The sequence below is a fragment of the Lutra lutra genome, chromosome 1, assembly GCF_902655055.1.
Source record: "Lutra lutra chromosome 1, mLutLut1.2, whole genome shotgun sequence".
Lineage (NCBI taxonomy): Eukaryota > Metazoa > Chordata > Mammalia > Carnivora > Mustelidae > Lutra > Lutra lutra.
The window spans coordinates 170,895,352-170,908,579 of record NC_062278.1 but is presented as its reverse complement, the minus strand read 5'-3'; the positions used below and the strand labels follow the sequence as shown (position 1 = coordinate 170,908,579).

The following is a 13,228-nucleotide window of genomic DNA, read 5'->3' as shown; positions in this document are numbered from 1 at the left end:
AGTTTTCTCCCCTTCATTTTTCCAAGTTTTCTTTAGCGAACAACCATTCATTTTATAATGAAAAATGCAAAGGACGAATGTATTGTATTTAGTATTGCCAGCGGGAGCCCCCTGCAAATCTCATAGTGTTTCAGATTTGGCAAAGCGCTTTTAGATACATGGGCTCTCTTGATCCCTGTAACAGTTCTGTGAGGATGCTGGGCTGTGGGTTCCTGCGTTTGTTCATTAGTTCATTCGTTTGTTCATTCATTCATTCATTCATTCATTTCCCCCAGCAAGGACTAGGACCTAGGGGTGGGGAGAATGAGATGCCCAGGGCAGAATTTAAGGAGGTACCTACTCTCCAGTTTCTGAGAGTGCAGGATCAGCCCTGAGAGTGAGAACCTCCTTAAAGTTTGCCTCCTGAGTGCCTCCTTTACTTCGCCCTGGGCCTGGCCTTGCCCCCACTCTGTGCCAGGTGCTGATCTCTGTTCTGAGGACCTACCAGTGGACAGACAGATAAAACTCCCTGTCCACATGGAGCTTCTAGTCTCGGAGGGGAGGGAAGAGAAGTTCCATTCCCTCTCCACCTACAGTCGAGGAAACTGAGGCTCCCACGGGTGAAATGCCTTACCCATAGCTAATAAGCAGCTAAAGCTGCCAGGCCCTGACCCTGTGGTCCAGTGGGCTTTCTCCTGTTTCATGTGGCCGTGAAGTAAGTGTAGCTGATGTGCCAGACCCACGGTATCAGGTGGAATCAGCAACCTACCTTGGGCTGCTAAAGGTGGAATTTCAGGTGTGATGAGGGGGTGAGCGAGAAGGTACTTCAGAGGAAGCCAGCCAGCCTGGGGACCCTTTGGTGGAGGCACTGCCTTCCTGATGCTAAGCAGAGCTCTGAATTGCCTTCCAGCCTCCTACGTGATCACAGACCTGACGCAGCTGCGGAAGATCAAGTCAATGGAGCGGGTGCAGGGCGTGAGCATCACGCGGGAGCTGCTGTGGTGGTGGGGCATGCGGCAGGCCACCGTCCAGCAGCTGGTGGACCTCCTGTGCCGCCTGCAGCTCTACCGCGCCGCCCAGATCGTTCTGAACTGTGAGTAACCTAGGTGGCCCTGGGGGCAGCCGCCCAGGAGCCGGTTTCAGCCTGAGCTGTTCTGGCTCCTTGAAACTTATCTTCGTCTTAGAAAAAAATTTAAATGAAAGAATTTACTATCTAACTAAGAAATCTGTAACGGTGGTTCCCTGTGGGAGAGGGCCTTCATGGCCACAGATCAAGCTGTTGGTGACAGACTTGACTCTGAGTTCTCTCTTACCTTTTTTTTTTTCCAAGATTTTATTTATTTATTTGACAGAGAGAGATCACAAGTAGACGGAGAGGCAGGCAGAGAGAGAGAGAGAGGGAAGCAGGCTTCCCGCTGAGCAGAGAGCCCGATGCGGGACTCGATCCCAGGACCCTGAGATCATGACCCGAGCCGAAGGCAGCGGCTTAACCCACTGAGCCACCCAGGCGCCCCTCTCTTACCTTTTTGATTCTGCTTCTCTCTTCCAAAAATAAAGAAAGAAATAATGATGAAAAAAAAGCTCTACATAAAAAATCCCAAAAACTCTATGATAAAAATGATTATTTATTTATTTACTTATTTATTTATTGTTTAGAGAGGGAGAGGGGCAGAAGGACAGAGAGAGAGAGAGAATTATAAGCAGGCTACATGCCCAGTGTGTAGCCTGTTGTGGGGCTCTGTCTCAGGACCCTGAGATCATGACCCGAGCTGAAACCAAGAGTTGGATGCTTAACTGACTGAGCCACCCAGGTGCCTCATTAGAACATTCTTTTTTTTTTTTTTTTCAAAGATTTTATTTATTTATTTGACAGAGAGAAATCACAAGTAGACAGGCAAGCAGAGAGAGAGGGAAGCAGGCTTCTTGCTGAGCAGAGAGCCCGATGTGGGACTCGATCCCAGGACCTTGAGATCATGACCTGAGCCGAAGGCAGCGGCTTAACCCACTGAGCCACCCAGGCGCCCCTCATTAGAACATTCTTTTACAACTGCATTGTGTTCCTTTGACAGACATGCCCTGATTTATTTACCTCAGCGCTGCTGGTAGGTGTTTAGCTTGTTTCTTAGTTTTCTCATGTACACAGTGTTGTACCCTTAGACGTATGCACCCTCTTTGCACGATGTGAGTTTAGTTGGACGATAATTTTTTTTAGCATTGGAATAGCAGGGTTTAAAGTTTGTGTATTTGAAGTTTTAACTAATATCAGTATCAGTATTACTAAGTTACGCTCCTATCACTTTTACAACAATGGTGGGAACATATCTAGCAGGTAGTAATTGCTCGCTACCATGAGGAGAGGCTGTAAAGCTGCAGAAGTAGAGTTATGTCAAGTGCTTGGTGTTCAGCCAGTGCTCAGCAGAAGGTAGGGTGGGTTAGGGTTACTCCCACCTAGGCCTCCCTTCCCGCAAAAAGACCCCTTCAGTAGGGGGGCGGCAAGCGTGTCTTTTCTTAGGTACTTTCTGAACACTTGCCCAGTGTCTGGTGCTGTCCTTGTTTCTAGAATACAGTGATGGATAAAGCAAAAGGTCCTTTGCCTTCATGGAGGAGATAATCTTATGAAGGTATCGTCAGTAGACCAGAAAATAAATAAAAATAATGGGTTGGAGGGACCAGGTAGGAGAACCTCCTAGAACATATTAGTTACAGAAGGGCAGTTTGAGGAGGTGAAATTGGAGGAATGGAAAGAAGACAGCCATGTGAAGAGTTGAGGTAAGAGAGCCCAGGGAAGCTTGGGGCTTTGATGGAATCAGCATAGAGCTAGTGTGGGAGGTAGAGAGCAGTACATTCTGAGCCCTGGAGACCTGAAGAAGATCCAGTGTAGGCCCTGGTGTTGTTTTGTCTGAGATTCCTGAGCTGGGAATAACGTGGCTGAATCAATAGACCCAGATTCAGCACTTTCCTGATTGTACCTCAGGCCTTTTGGAATCGTGGAGGGCTTCCAGGAGGAGGGGTGGTAGGCTCTAAAGCAAGGAACTGAGAGATGGGGGCTTAGAGGGCTCCCCTCTCAGAGATGTCAGGAGAACAGGGGCCATTGGGGTGGCTCTGCAGGTGGGAGGATCTAGAGATGAAATCCAAACCAGGCTTTCAGGGGCACCATAGGATAGATCACATTGGGCATAGAAGGCCAATGCAGCAGCAGGACTGCCTCTTGCCCTTAGCCACTTAGCTACTGTCTGGGATTTAGGGTATCCGGGGATGCCAGGCTTTCCCCACCACGCCACCATCTCATTAGATGAAGGACAGTTCCTCTGGTGGCAAGAGTCTGTGTCTGGGGGCAGGTTGTGGGGAAGGAGGATCCTGTTCACACGGAGGGGAGTGACGCATTGGTGTGAGACTCGGGCTGACCCCTGCAACCCCAGCAGTGTAATCTCTAAGTCAAGAGTGGGCACATCTCCAGACAAGACCACTCCTGAACTTCTGCAGCGTCTGTTCCTGCCTGGCTGCCTCCGCAAGCTCATTGTATTCTCAGACGGGGGAGGGATGGTCTGCTCGGTCCCCAGCACCCCCACCACGCTGGAATTTCCTGAAACCCCTCTCTACCCCACCAGCCCTTCTGTCCCGAGAGGGTTCCCTTCAGTCCTGTCAGACAGCATCCCTCCCGTCACATCTCCCCCTGAGGCCAGGTCCTCATCCTGGTCAGCTAGGGGTGCCCGGGACAGCTGGAGGCGCCTGTGGTTTTTCCAGAACATGGTGAGGTGGCACAGCTCAACCCTCTGCTGTTACCTGGAAGGTCCCTCCCTTTCCCTGGACTTCCATCTCCCCTCCTTGTTCACTGGAGGCGGGCGGGGTGACATCAGAGCCCCCTCTGGACACTCAATGTACTGTGGCCCCCCCATCATCCCTTGTCGGCTGGTGTGACCGGCAGCCGCCCCGTTGAGCCGTGTGCAGACCCCTGGTGTCTCTGCCTCCCCAGAGCCTGGCACTGGAAGATGGGGAGAGACAATTAGCATCAAACCCCAAATATTTTTCACATTTTGAGAATTAATGATAGACTCCTAATGGGCCGGAAAAGAGGCAAGGAGGGAGGGGGCTGCTGGAGGGGGAGGAGTAATGCCACAGGAACAAGTGCAGTAGGATCCAGGGGCCCAGGTTTCCAGCCCGATCTGTTTGGGGGACTGGGCAGGCGGGTCAGGGTCTACAGCACACCCTGGTTTGGTCTCTTCCTGGGTGGCTGGGATGGGATGCTGAAGGGATGTCCCAAGCCCCAAAAGCAGACGAGTACCAGGGATTGGGAAAGGCCTCTGGTTGGACATAGCAACTTGCCGTTGACGTCAAAACCTGGCAGTTGACTAATCTGGAACATGTTCTTAATGATTTGAGGTCAACAAACAGTACAGTGCCAACTTCAAAGAGACACACTCATGGCAGCGTGACACTTGGTTTTAAGCTCGAAGTGACTGAGCACTTTCAATATGCCAGTCTTCTCCCAACAGTGCCTTGAGGTGGGCGCTTTAAGGAGGAGATGGAGGCCAAGAATGGCTCCGTGACTCCCCCAAGGGTGCAAGTCTGGTCACGTGTAGAGATGGAGGGTGCTTCCAGGTGTGTCTGGATCCAGCACCCTCGTTCTTAGCCTTTCTCACAGAAACCTCTTTGGGCTTCCAGACAACAGTGATAGTTTTTCTGTCAGCTTCTCATTTTAGATCCCTGCTGTCCTGGTCCAGCAGCCTCCAACTGGTCAGGCCTACACGAGTCTACCTTTGTTCCCCAAACCTCTCCACCCGTCCAACCCCCCCACCCCCGCTGATTAAATTTGCCTGAGAAAGAGAGACTGAGGCTTGTTCCCACATCCACAAATCCCCTGGCTGTTCTTCTGAGAGCCTGGTTGTGTTCTTACTATTGCTTTCTGTCCCCATGCAGGACACTTCCCCTTTCTGTAGCTTGTTGTTTTCCTTAGTTTAAAAAAAAGATACCATAGGGCTCCTGGGTGGCTCAGTGGGTTAAGCCGCTGCCTTCGGCTCAGGTCATGATCTCAGCGTCCTGGGATCGAGTCCCACATCGGGCTCTCTGCTCAGCCAAGAGCCTGCTTCCCTCTCTCTCTCTCTCTCTCTCTCTATCTGCCTCTCTGCCTACTTGTGATCTCTGTCAAATAAATAAATAAAATATTAAAAAAAAAAGATTCCCCCAACTTAAAAAAAAATACCATATATCTCTGCCCCTTTGTGGAAGGATTTTCAGTTTCTGTAGTCCCAACTACTCAAAGCTGTTTCCCCTTCCTTCATTGTAACATTACTTAAACCTTAATTTTCATTAACTTGTAGAAGATCGTTTATGAACTCGCTCAGCTGCTTCCAGTTTGAGAACCCGACTTCTGCCTACTGCTTCTTCTTTTTCTCCTTCTTCTTCTTCTTCTTCTTCTTTTTTTTTTTTTTGTTAAAGATTCTATTTATTTGACAGAGAGACAGTGAGAGAGGGAACACAGGCTGGGGGAGTGGGAGTGGGAGAGGGAGAAGCAGCCTTCCCGCTGAGCAGGGGGCCCGACTTGGAGCTTGATCCAAGGACCCAGGGATTATGGTGTGAGCCCAAGACAGAGGCCCAACTCAATGAGCCAACCAGGCGCCCCTGCCTACCACTTCTTAAAGAGCTTTAAGGATAGGTTTGATGGAGAAGGTGGGTGGGCAGAAGGGATACCAGGGTGATGGGCATTAAGGAGGGCATGGGATGGAATGAGCACTGGGTATTATATACAACTGATGACTCACTGAACTCTACCTCTGAAGCTGATAATACACTAGATGTTAATTAATTGCCTTTAAATAATTAAAAAAAAAAAGAGATTGGATAGAACCGTGCTTGAAAACCACATACACCAGAGGTCCTAGATATAAACTGGCTTCCTCGGAGACTTGCATCTCCAGATACTATATTTGCATTTGACAGAGGCCATCTGAAGACAGTGTCTGAGCTGAAAGGTGGGGTGTGGGATCCGCTGGGGACCACACTGTATCTGGTCTCTTGAAATCAAGTCCTGGGGCTGGCTACTGGCGCGGTTGTGTAAAAGAGTCAGGTCTGTGGGTGTCTGTTCCTATTTTCTTGGGCCTCATTGCCAAGACCACTGTTACTCTGTTTGTCACACTCCTAACATGAGATGTTACAGGAATTAGAATAAATTAGCACAGAAAGGCTTACTACCCAAACACCCATTCCTCCGGCATATCTGTGTGCCAGGGTCAACCCCTTTTTATTCTTTGAGCCATTGCTTGGCACTTGTCTATATTAACATTTTTGTTTCACTACTGTTACTAAGGGAAGATGGCAGTGACATTTTAGATAAGACAGAGCTTTATTTCCCTCTCCTGACAGTCCAAACTGCCCAAGACTGAATGGGCAGCATCATGGTATCAAGGATCAGATTTTTTTGGTTTTGTTTTGTTTTTTTGTAATGCTCTGCTGTCTTCGACCCCTGGCTGCCCCTCCTACCTGACAGGACTACTCTGAGCCTCACATGCATCTCCAGCTGGTACAGAAGGCTTGGAAGCAAGTTGCAAGCCTAACTTGCCTTCTAAGCCATTGGCCAGGACCTAGTCACGTGATAGCACCTAGTTGCAGGGGAGGCTGGAAAATGTAATCTGTAGCTGGGGTATTATGTGCAGAACAAAAGCTTCTATTATACTAGAGGAGGAGGGAATAAATATTGGAGGGACAAGAGTCTCCTTATAATTCTCCCTTTGGGCCACCCAAATATCCACATACAGCGGTCTTCTCACGCCTAAAACATTCTCACCCTTTCCGCAAGGGAGGCAGGCCAGAGGTCCTAATCAGTTTCTTCCTTTAGGTAAAGGCCCAGGATCTGGGGTGACATGTTGTCTTCGGGATCAGCCCCCTATGGTCCAGTACCTCTTCACCAAAGAGAACCTATCTGCTACCCTTCCCCCAGCACACCCAGAACCTTGTGCTGGTATCTGAACAGGAAGCCGCAATCAGAACTCTCCCATTTGAAATGAGAAACATGCTGTAGTCACTCATGTTGACAGTTGACAGATCTGGCTGGGCAGAAGTTGTCAAGGTCCCTCCCGGCCAGGGGAGTAAGCTGTTTGCTCCATCTGTCTGCACCCCCTTGTTCTCAGTAGATCAAGGGTTCTCAAAGTGCGGTCCCCAGACTTCTAAGCATCAGCATCATCTTGAGCTTGTTAGAGATGCAAATTCTTGGGTCTCACCTCATCTGTTGATTCAGAAACTCGGGGGGGCGGTGGGGTCCTAGGTCTGTGTTTTAACATGTGGGGTGAGGGGTGGGGGTAGGCTTTGAGGCAGGGGGAGCTTTCCTGATCATTATTCTCTGTGGCCTCATCTGAAGTGGGAACTGAAGAGAGGCTGTCCTTACAGAGGGCGCCTGGGCTTTCACAGTCCACTTTCTGCTGGTCTGGAAAATATAGTTTTTTAGTTAGGCAGCCATATGTCTAGCTAAAACTTCTAGAATGTGGGAAGATGGGGGCAATGGGTATTTTCTGCCGTACTAGTACTACCTCTAAATAAGGTGCTTGTACTGTCCTTTTCATATTTATTAATTTGAATATTATCCACTAATTTCCTAGAAGAAGAGGACTCGGCTTATACACAGTTCCTCTCCCTTTCTAGTACATTTGTATCACAATTTTTAGTTCCTCTGTAGATTGCTTTTGCAATATTGAACTAACTTCCTTACATTTCTGATTCTTTTTCCATTCAGCTCTAGGCAATGCCTATTGATTCTTCCCTTTGTAAGATGACATTGTCCTTTCTCTGGCCCTTTTTTACCCCATTCTCTCTACTTTCATCCTCCAGCTTTGGGCGAAGACGAGGTGTAAAGTAGTCCTCCGTGAATGTTGTCACAGCTCTAGGCTATGCTAAACCCACAGGGAAGAACTGGGTCTTGGATGAAACCCTAATCTCTGGATCAGGATGGGAAGGAGAATGCTGTCTCTGTGTCCTGGTTGACAGATGTCTTGTGATGGGGAAAGTAATGTATGTTTAAGGCATCTGCAGGGCGAATCATAGTCTATAGGAGCATTTCCCAACCATGTGCCTCAGAAGAGTGCTCCAGCAAGATATGCCCCCTACAAACAAAGGGTTCATGAATAACTAAACTTGGGAGATCCTGTATGCTCTATCAGTGCCCCCTACCCTTGGAGATTCATAATGCAAACCATTGTATTAAGGCTCTGATAAGTCCTGCAGCAAAGAGATCTATTTGGGCCAGTGTTTTCCATTTGATTCCATTTGATTGTGGAACCCCTTTTCATTTGATGCTTATAAATAGTCCCACAGAACCAACCAACACACTCTGGGAATCACTGCTCTAGTGAAATGGTGACCATGGTGACATTGCTGGGCATTTCAAGGGAGCTTCGTGATGGAGAGATTGGGGGATCGGGGACAGATTTTTAGGGTCAGGCCAGCATTCAGCATCAGATGAGTCTAACGCAGGGGACCAGGACTAACCATCACCCTGGGGCTTAAAACATGAAGGTCCTACTCCTGAAAAGGACTTTTCCAGACTACCTGGCTTAGGAGGGGACTATGTGCCAGGCTCCAGAGCCTATGTTTTAGGATCTTGTACGTGCAGGAGCAGGAATCAAGGCAGAGGCCATAGTCTCAGCACTGAGGCTCCCAGCCAGAGGCAGGCCAGCTATCATCACTGCTGAGCTGTAGAGCTCATGAAATGACACCAAAGGCAGGTCTAGGAACTGAGCCTGTGATGGTGAGGATCAGATGGCTCTAGCTGTGGAAAACTGGGAACCAGCTGTGCCTAACCTGTGAGATAAAACTCTGCTCCCTTCCTCCCTACAGCATGTTAGATGCATGGGAGCTGGGCCAGACAGTAAATGATGATCTAAAGACATATTTTTCAAGTGCCTACTTGCTAGGTACTAGGACATGGCAGTGAAAATACAGACGAGCTCCTGGACCTCAGGGAGCCTGCAGTCTACTGTGGGAGACACATCCTGACAGGAGAGTGACATGGAGACCGTAACCACCCACAGGGCTGGGTGAGGGCTGTGGTGAGCTGGAAGAGGGCAGGATTTGATCTTAATGGGGAAGTTTCCCTGAGGAAAAAAACCTGAGCCTCTGGTGGAAGGACAAGTGATACTAGAGAGTGAGGGACCACTGATTATTTCTAGGCAGAGGGCACAGCACATGCAAAGGCCCAGAGGTGGGAAGGGGTGATGTTTGAGGACCCAGATAGAGGCCATGGGGGCCTCAGCAGGAGGACTGTGCGGCAGGCTGAGCCTGGGGAGAGGACAGGGTGCAGAGTCAGGCCACCTGAGGCCTCGCAGGCTGCAATCAAGGGGCTGCTTTCTCAGGGAGGAAAGGGAAGATCTTGGAGGGCTTGTGCCTGAAGTATGCCCATTGTTCTGGCCACTGTGTGGAATAGGGGCCTGTGAGGTTCTGAGGTTCTGAAGGGATTGGGAGGTGACCAGGGTTTTATCTTTCCTCCTGCTGCTACCATCTTCTGAGAGTTTTCTTTTGACTTTTGCAGTTTTCACACAGTCTCATTTGGTTGTGCAACCTTGATGTTTTCTAACGTTTGGTTTGGTGTCTCAGCCAGAGTCATTTCCTTCCTGGAGCTGGGCTGTCACTGAATGGGGAATTTTTGGCTGTCGCCTAAAGGGAAACAAGATAATTTTTCTCTTTCCCAAAGAACCTGAGCTGTTGCAAGGGCCAGATTGGGCTGTTGCTTTTGCTCTCTTGGAAGGGTTCCCAATATCTGCCCCTTTTCAAGCTAGGGAATGACAATGCATGGCTAGAATTCAGGGCCACTGGAGAATTGCCCCGGAGGTGGCAGTATGCTTGGCCAAGACCCACCAGGCCAGGAGTCTGTCTATTTGGTTCTAGTTATAACTTGTATTTAGCACCTAATATGTGCTAAATATGTGCCAGGTAGACATCTTACCTCATAAATCTTATTATTCCCCTTTTATAGATGTGGAAACTGAGACTCAGAGATTAACTAAAATGCTGAAAGCCTCCTTGTTAGTAAGTAATGGGCTGGGGTGCGGACCTAGGTCTACTTGACCTGAAACCCTACTGGCATAGGTCACTGGATGGCATCAGGTCTCACTTTTCCCCTCTGTAAAATAGGTACACATATTGCCCTGTCTATTCTTATAAACTGGGAAGCTGCAAAACACAAGAGGTTGTGAGGGTTTTAAAAAGTCAGTGCTGATGGGGCACCCAGGTGGCTCAGTCAGTTAAGTGGCTGCCTTTGGCTCAGGTCATGATCCCAGGATTCTGGGATCAAGCCCCATGTCGGGCTCTGCTCAGTGGGGAGCTGAGCTTTTCCCTCCCCTTTGCCTGCCACTCTGCCTACTTGGGCTCTCTCTGTCAAATAACTAAATAAAATCTTAAAAAAAAAAGTTAGTGCTGGTGGCTCAGGACAGGTCACTTGACTTCCCTTCTACACCTTAGTTACTTCACTGGAACACAGTGAGGCTTTAATCACTGTGGGGATTTTGGGGGGTTGTGTGAGAATGAACAGAACATATGTGCAATGGATCTAAATCAGTCCCCAATTTTTTAGAGAGGGAAGGTGAGAGCTGGAATGAAAGGAGCTGCCCTTTGGCTGAACCCCTGCTCAGTGCTAAGCTAGTGTAATTAGGCTCCTATGGGTTGCAAGTTTTGAACACACATTGAGATCATCCATTAACCAGGATAGGCTACGTTATGCTGCAGTCACAGATAAAGCCTGAAATCTCCGTTATTCAACACAACACAGACTAATTTCTTTTTTTAAAATTAATTAATTAATTAATTTGACAGAGAGAGAGAGATCACAAGTAGGCAGAGAGGCAGGCAGAGAGAGAGGGGGAAGCAGGCTCTCTGCTGAGCAGAGAGCCCGATGTGGGGCTCCATCCCAGGACTCTGAGATCATGACCTGAGCCCAAGGCAGAGGCTTAACCCACTGAGCCACCCAGGCGCCCCCTACAGGGACTAATTTCTGAAAGTCCTGTACTGCCTCCTGTGTTCTTGGAGCTGGCTCTGTCTTCTCGAACACACGGCTGCCAGGGTCAGTGTGACTGGGGAAGAGAGGCCTGAAAGGAGATTCACTGGCTCTTCATTGCTTTCTCCAGAAAGTGATGGTAGCATTTCCACTTAAAACCCATTGGCCAGAACCAGTCATGTGGCCCCAGCTTACTTGCAAGGGAGGCTGGGTATGAGAGGGAGAAAAGGACTGTTTGGTAAGCAATGTCTTGCCTATAGGTTAGTTACTTCAGTTCACGGGAGTTGATGATGAGGTTCTACCTAATCATGGCCTGCGGGGTCTCATATAGTCTAACCCTTGCCCAGCACTTTCATCTCATCTGTGCCACTTTCCCCTTCATTCATTCAGCTCAGCCACTAGAGTCATTCTTCATCTGAGGAGATACACCAAGCTGTTTTCTGCCTTAGGACCTTTGCATATGTTCTCCTGAGAAGGCTCATTCCTCCCTGACTCCCTTGTATCTTCCCATGGCTAATTCATCCTATCATTTGAGTCTCTGCTGAAATGGTTTCTGCCCACAGAAGCCTTCCCTGGCTAAGCCGTATAAATCAGTCTGTCAGGTACCCCTCCCTGTGTGCGTGTTAGTTTTCACCAGAGAACTTCTCCCAGTTGATAATTAGAAATCTCTTATTTAACTAGTTTAATGTTGGGATCATGTCAGTTTTGTTAATGGATGGCATCCTCAGAGCCTAATACAATGATTGAATGAATAAATGAATGAATGAGGAAGGGTAAATCATTTTAGCAGCTGGTAGAGTACAGGTCCAACGGAGAACCAGAGATAGACCAATTAGGAAGGTCCATTAGGAGGTTATTCCCTCAGAGTTACTTAATTTTTATCTAGCTTGAGTTGGGAGCTTTGAGTACTCTGTGTTCGTGTGTGTGTGTGTGTGTGTGTGTGTGTGTGTGTGTGTGTGTGTATTGGTGTTGGACTTTGGATATCCAGGAAGGTCCAGCCCAGAGATTAAAAGGGGAAGGAAAAAAGAGGGCCCAGAAAGCTATGTTTGTCATTGATATGCCAGCTGGCACCAGGGTTCTTTAGTTATGGCTGAGTCACTTTTATTTGTTCTAGAAGGATCCATTTTAGCCTCATGAGTCAGCTGAAGAGTAAGAATGCACATATAATTATTACATCACTATTTATCATGAGGGCTGTGAAGGGAGGGAGGGATTTCCAGGTTGTGCTCACTGAGGAAAGAGCTCATTGACAGTTAGTTTGCTCAAGTGTTTCCTGAATTAAATATGCCATGCATAGAGGTGCCTGGCTGGCTCAGTCCTTAGAACATGTGACTCTTGATCTCAGGGTTATAAATTTGAGTCTTGTGTTACATGCAGAGATTACTTGAAAATAAAATCTTTTGAAAAAAACAGGTCATGTTGGGGCGCCTGGGTGGCTCAGTGGGTTAAGCCGCTGCCTTCGGCTCGGGTCATGATCTCAGGGTCCTGGGATCGAGTCCCACATCGGGATCTCTGCTCAGCAAGAAGCCTGCTTCCCTCTCTCTCTCTCTCTGCCTGCCTCTCCGTCTACTTGTGATCTCTCTCTGTCAAATAAATAAATAAAATCTTTAAAAAAAAAAACAAAAAAAACCAGGTCATGCATATGAGAAAGCACTTAGGACAGAGCCTGACCTGTGGTTGCGGAAGGTGGTGATAGCCACAGGAAATAAGAATAATAGCTTTTCACTGTCTCATGCTTGTTCATTTCATCCTCATGGCTGCTCTATGGGAGTTGAGGTATGGGTCCTCATCTCACTTGTCGCATGAGACAGAATGGTTACCTGGCCAGGGAGCCCAACCCCGACTGATGGGAAGCGTGTGAAATTCTGTGACAAAGCCAGAAACCAAACACTTAAGCCTGAAACCCAACTCTCATCCCTCTGGAAAGTTCCTCCAGGGAACTTTCGGAAACATCCAGACTCTGATTTAATTTTTCTGAGAACATATATGTCCATCCCTCACTGCTCACAGGCACTGAAACTCTTCCTTCAGACCCTGGCAACCCCTCCCCATCCCTGGGAGTCTTGGCAGAGGGGACCCCAAGCTACCTGTCCTCCCATGTGTGACAAGGTTGGCTGCTGATGGCACAGGCAGGCAGAAGCAGGTTGCACCTCTCTTCCTGCTGGGTTCCCCTATTACTTTGCCCCACAGCCATGGTGCCTTCCGAGACCGTACCACTGCCTGCTGACAGTCACAGTTTCCATTCAAGCGTTTAAAATGCTGACCAGGGCACCT

At 48.5% G+C, this 13,228-nt stretch overlaps 1 protein-coding gene across 3 annotated transcripts in view; it reads left to right on the top strand.

The window, feature by feature from the left end:
- IRAK2 (interleukin 1 receptor associated kinase 2) overlaps positions 1 to 13,228 on the top strand; it is a 60,901-nt gene that overhangs the window by 7,869 nt on the left and 39,804 nt on the right. For all 3 annotated transcript variants that reach the window (XM_047744948.1, XM_047744940.1, XM_047744930.1), the window contains exon 2: positions 890 to 1,072. In XM_047744948.1, coding sequence (XP_047600904.1) covers positions 890 to 1,072 — 183 coding nt within the window. The remainder of the gene's footprint in view (positions 1 to 889; positions 1,073 to 13,228) is intronic.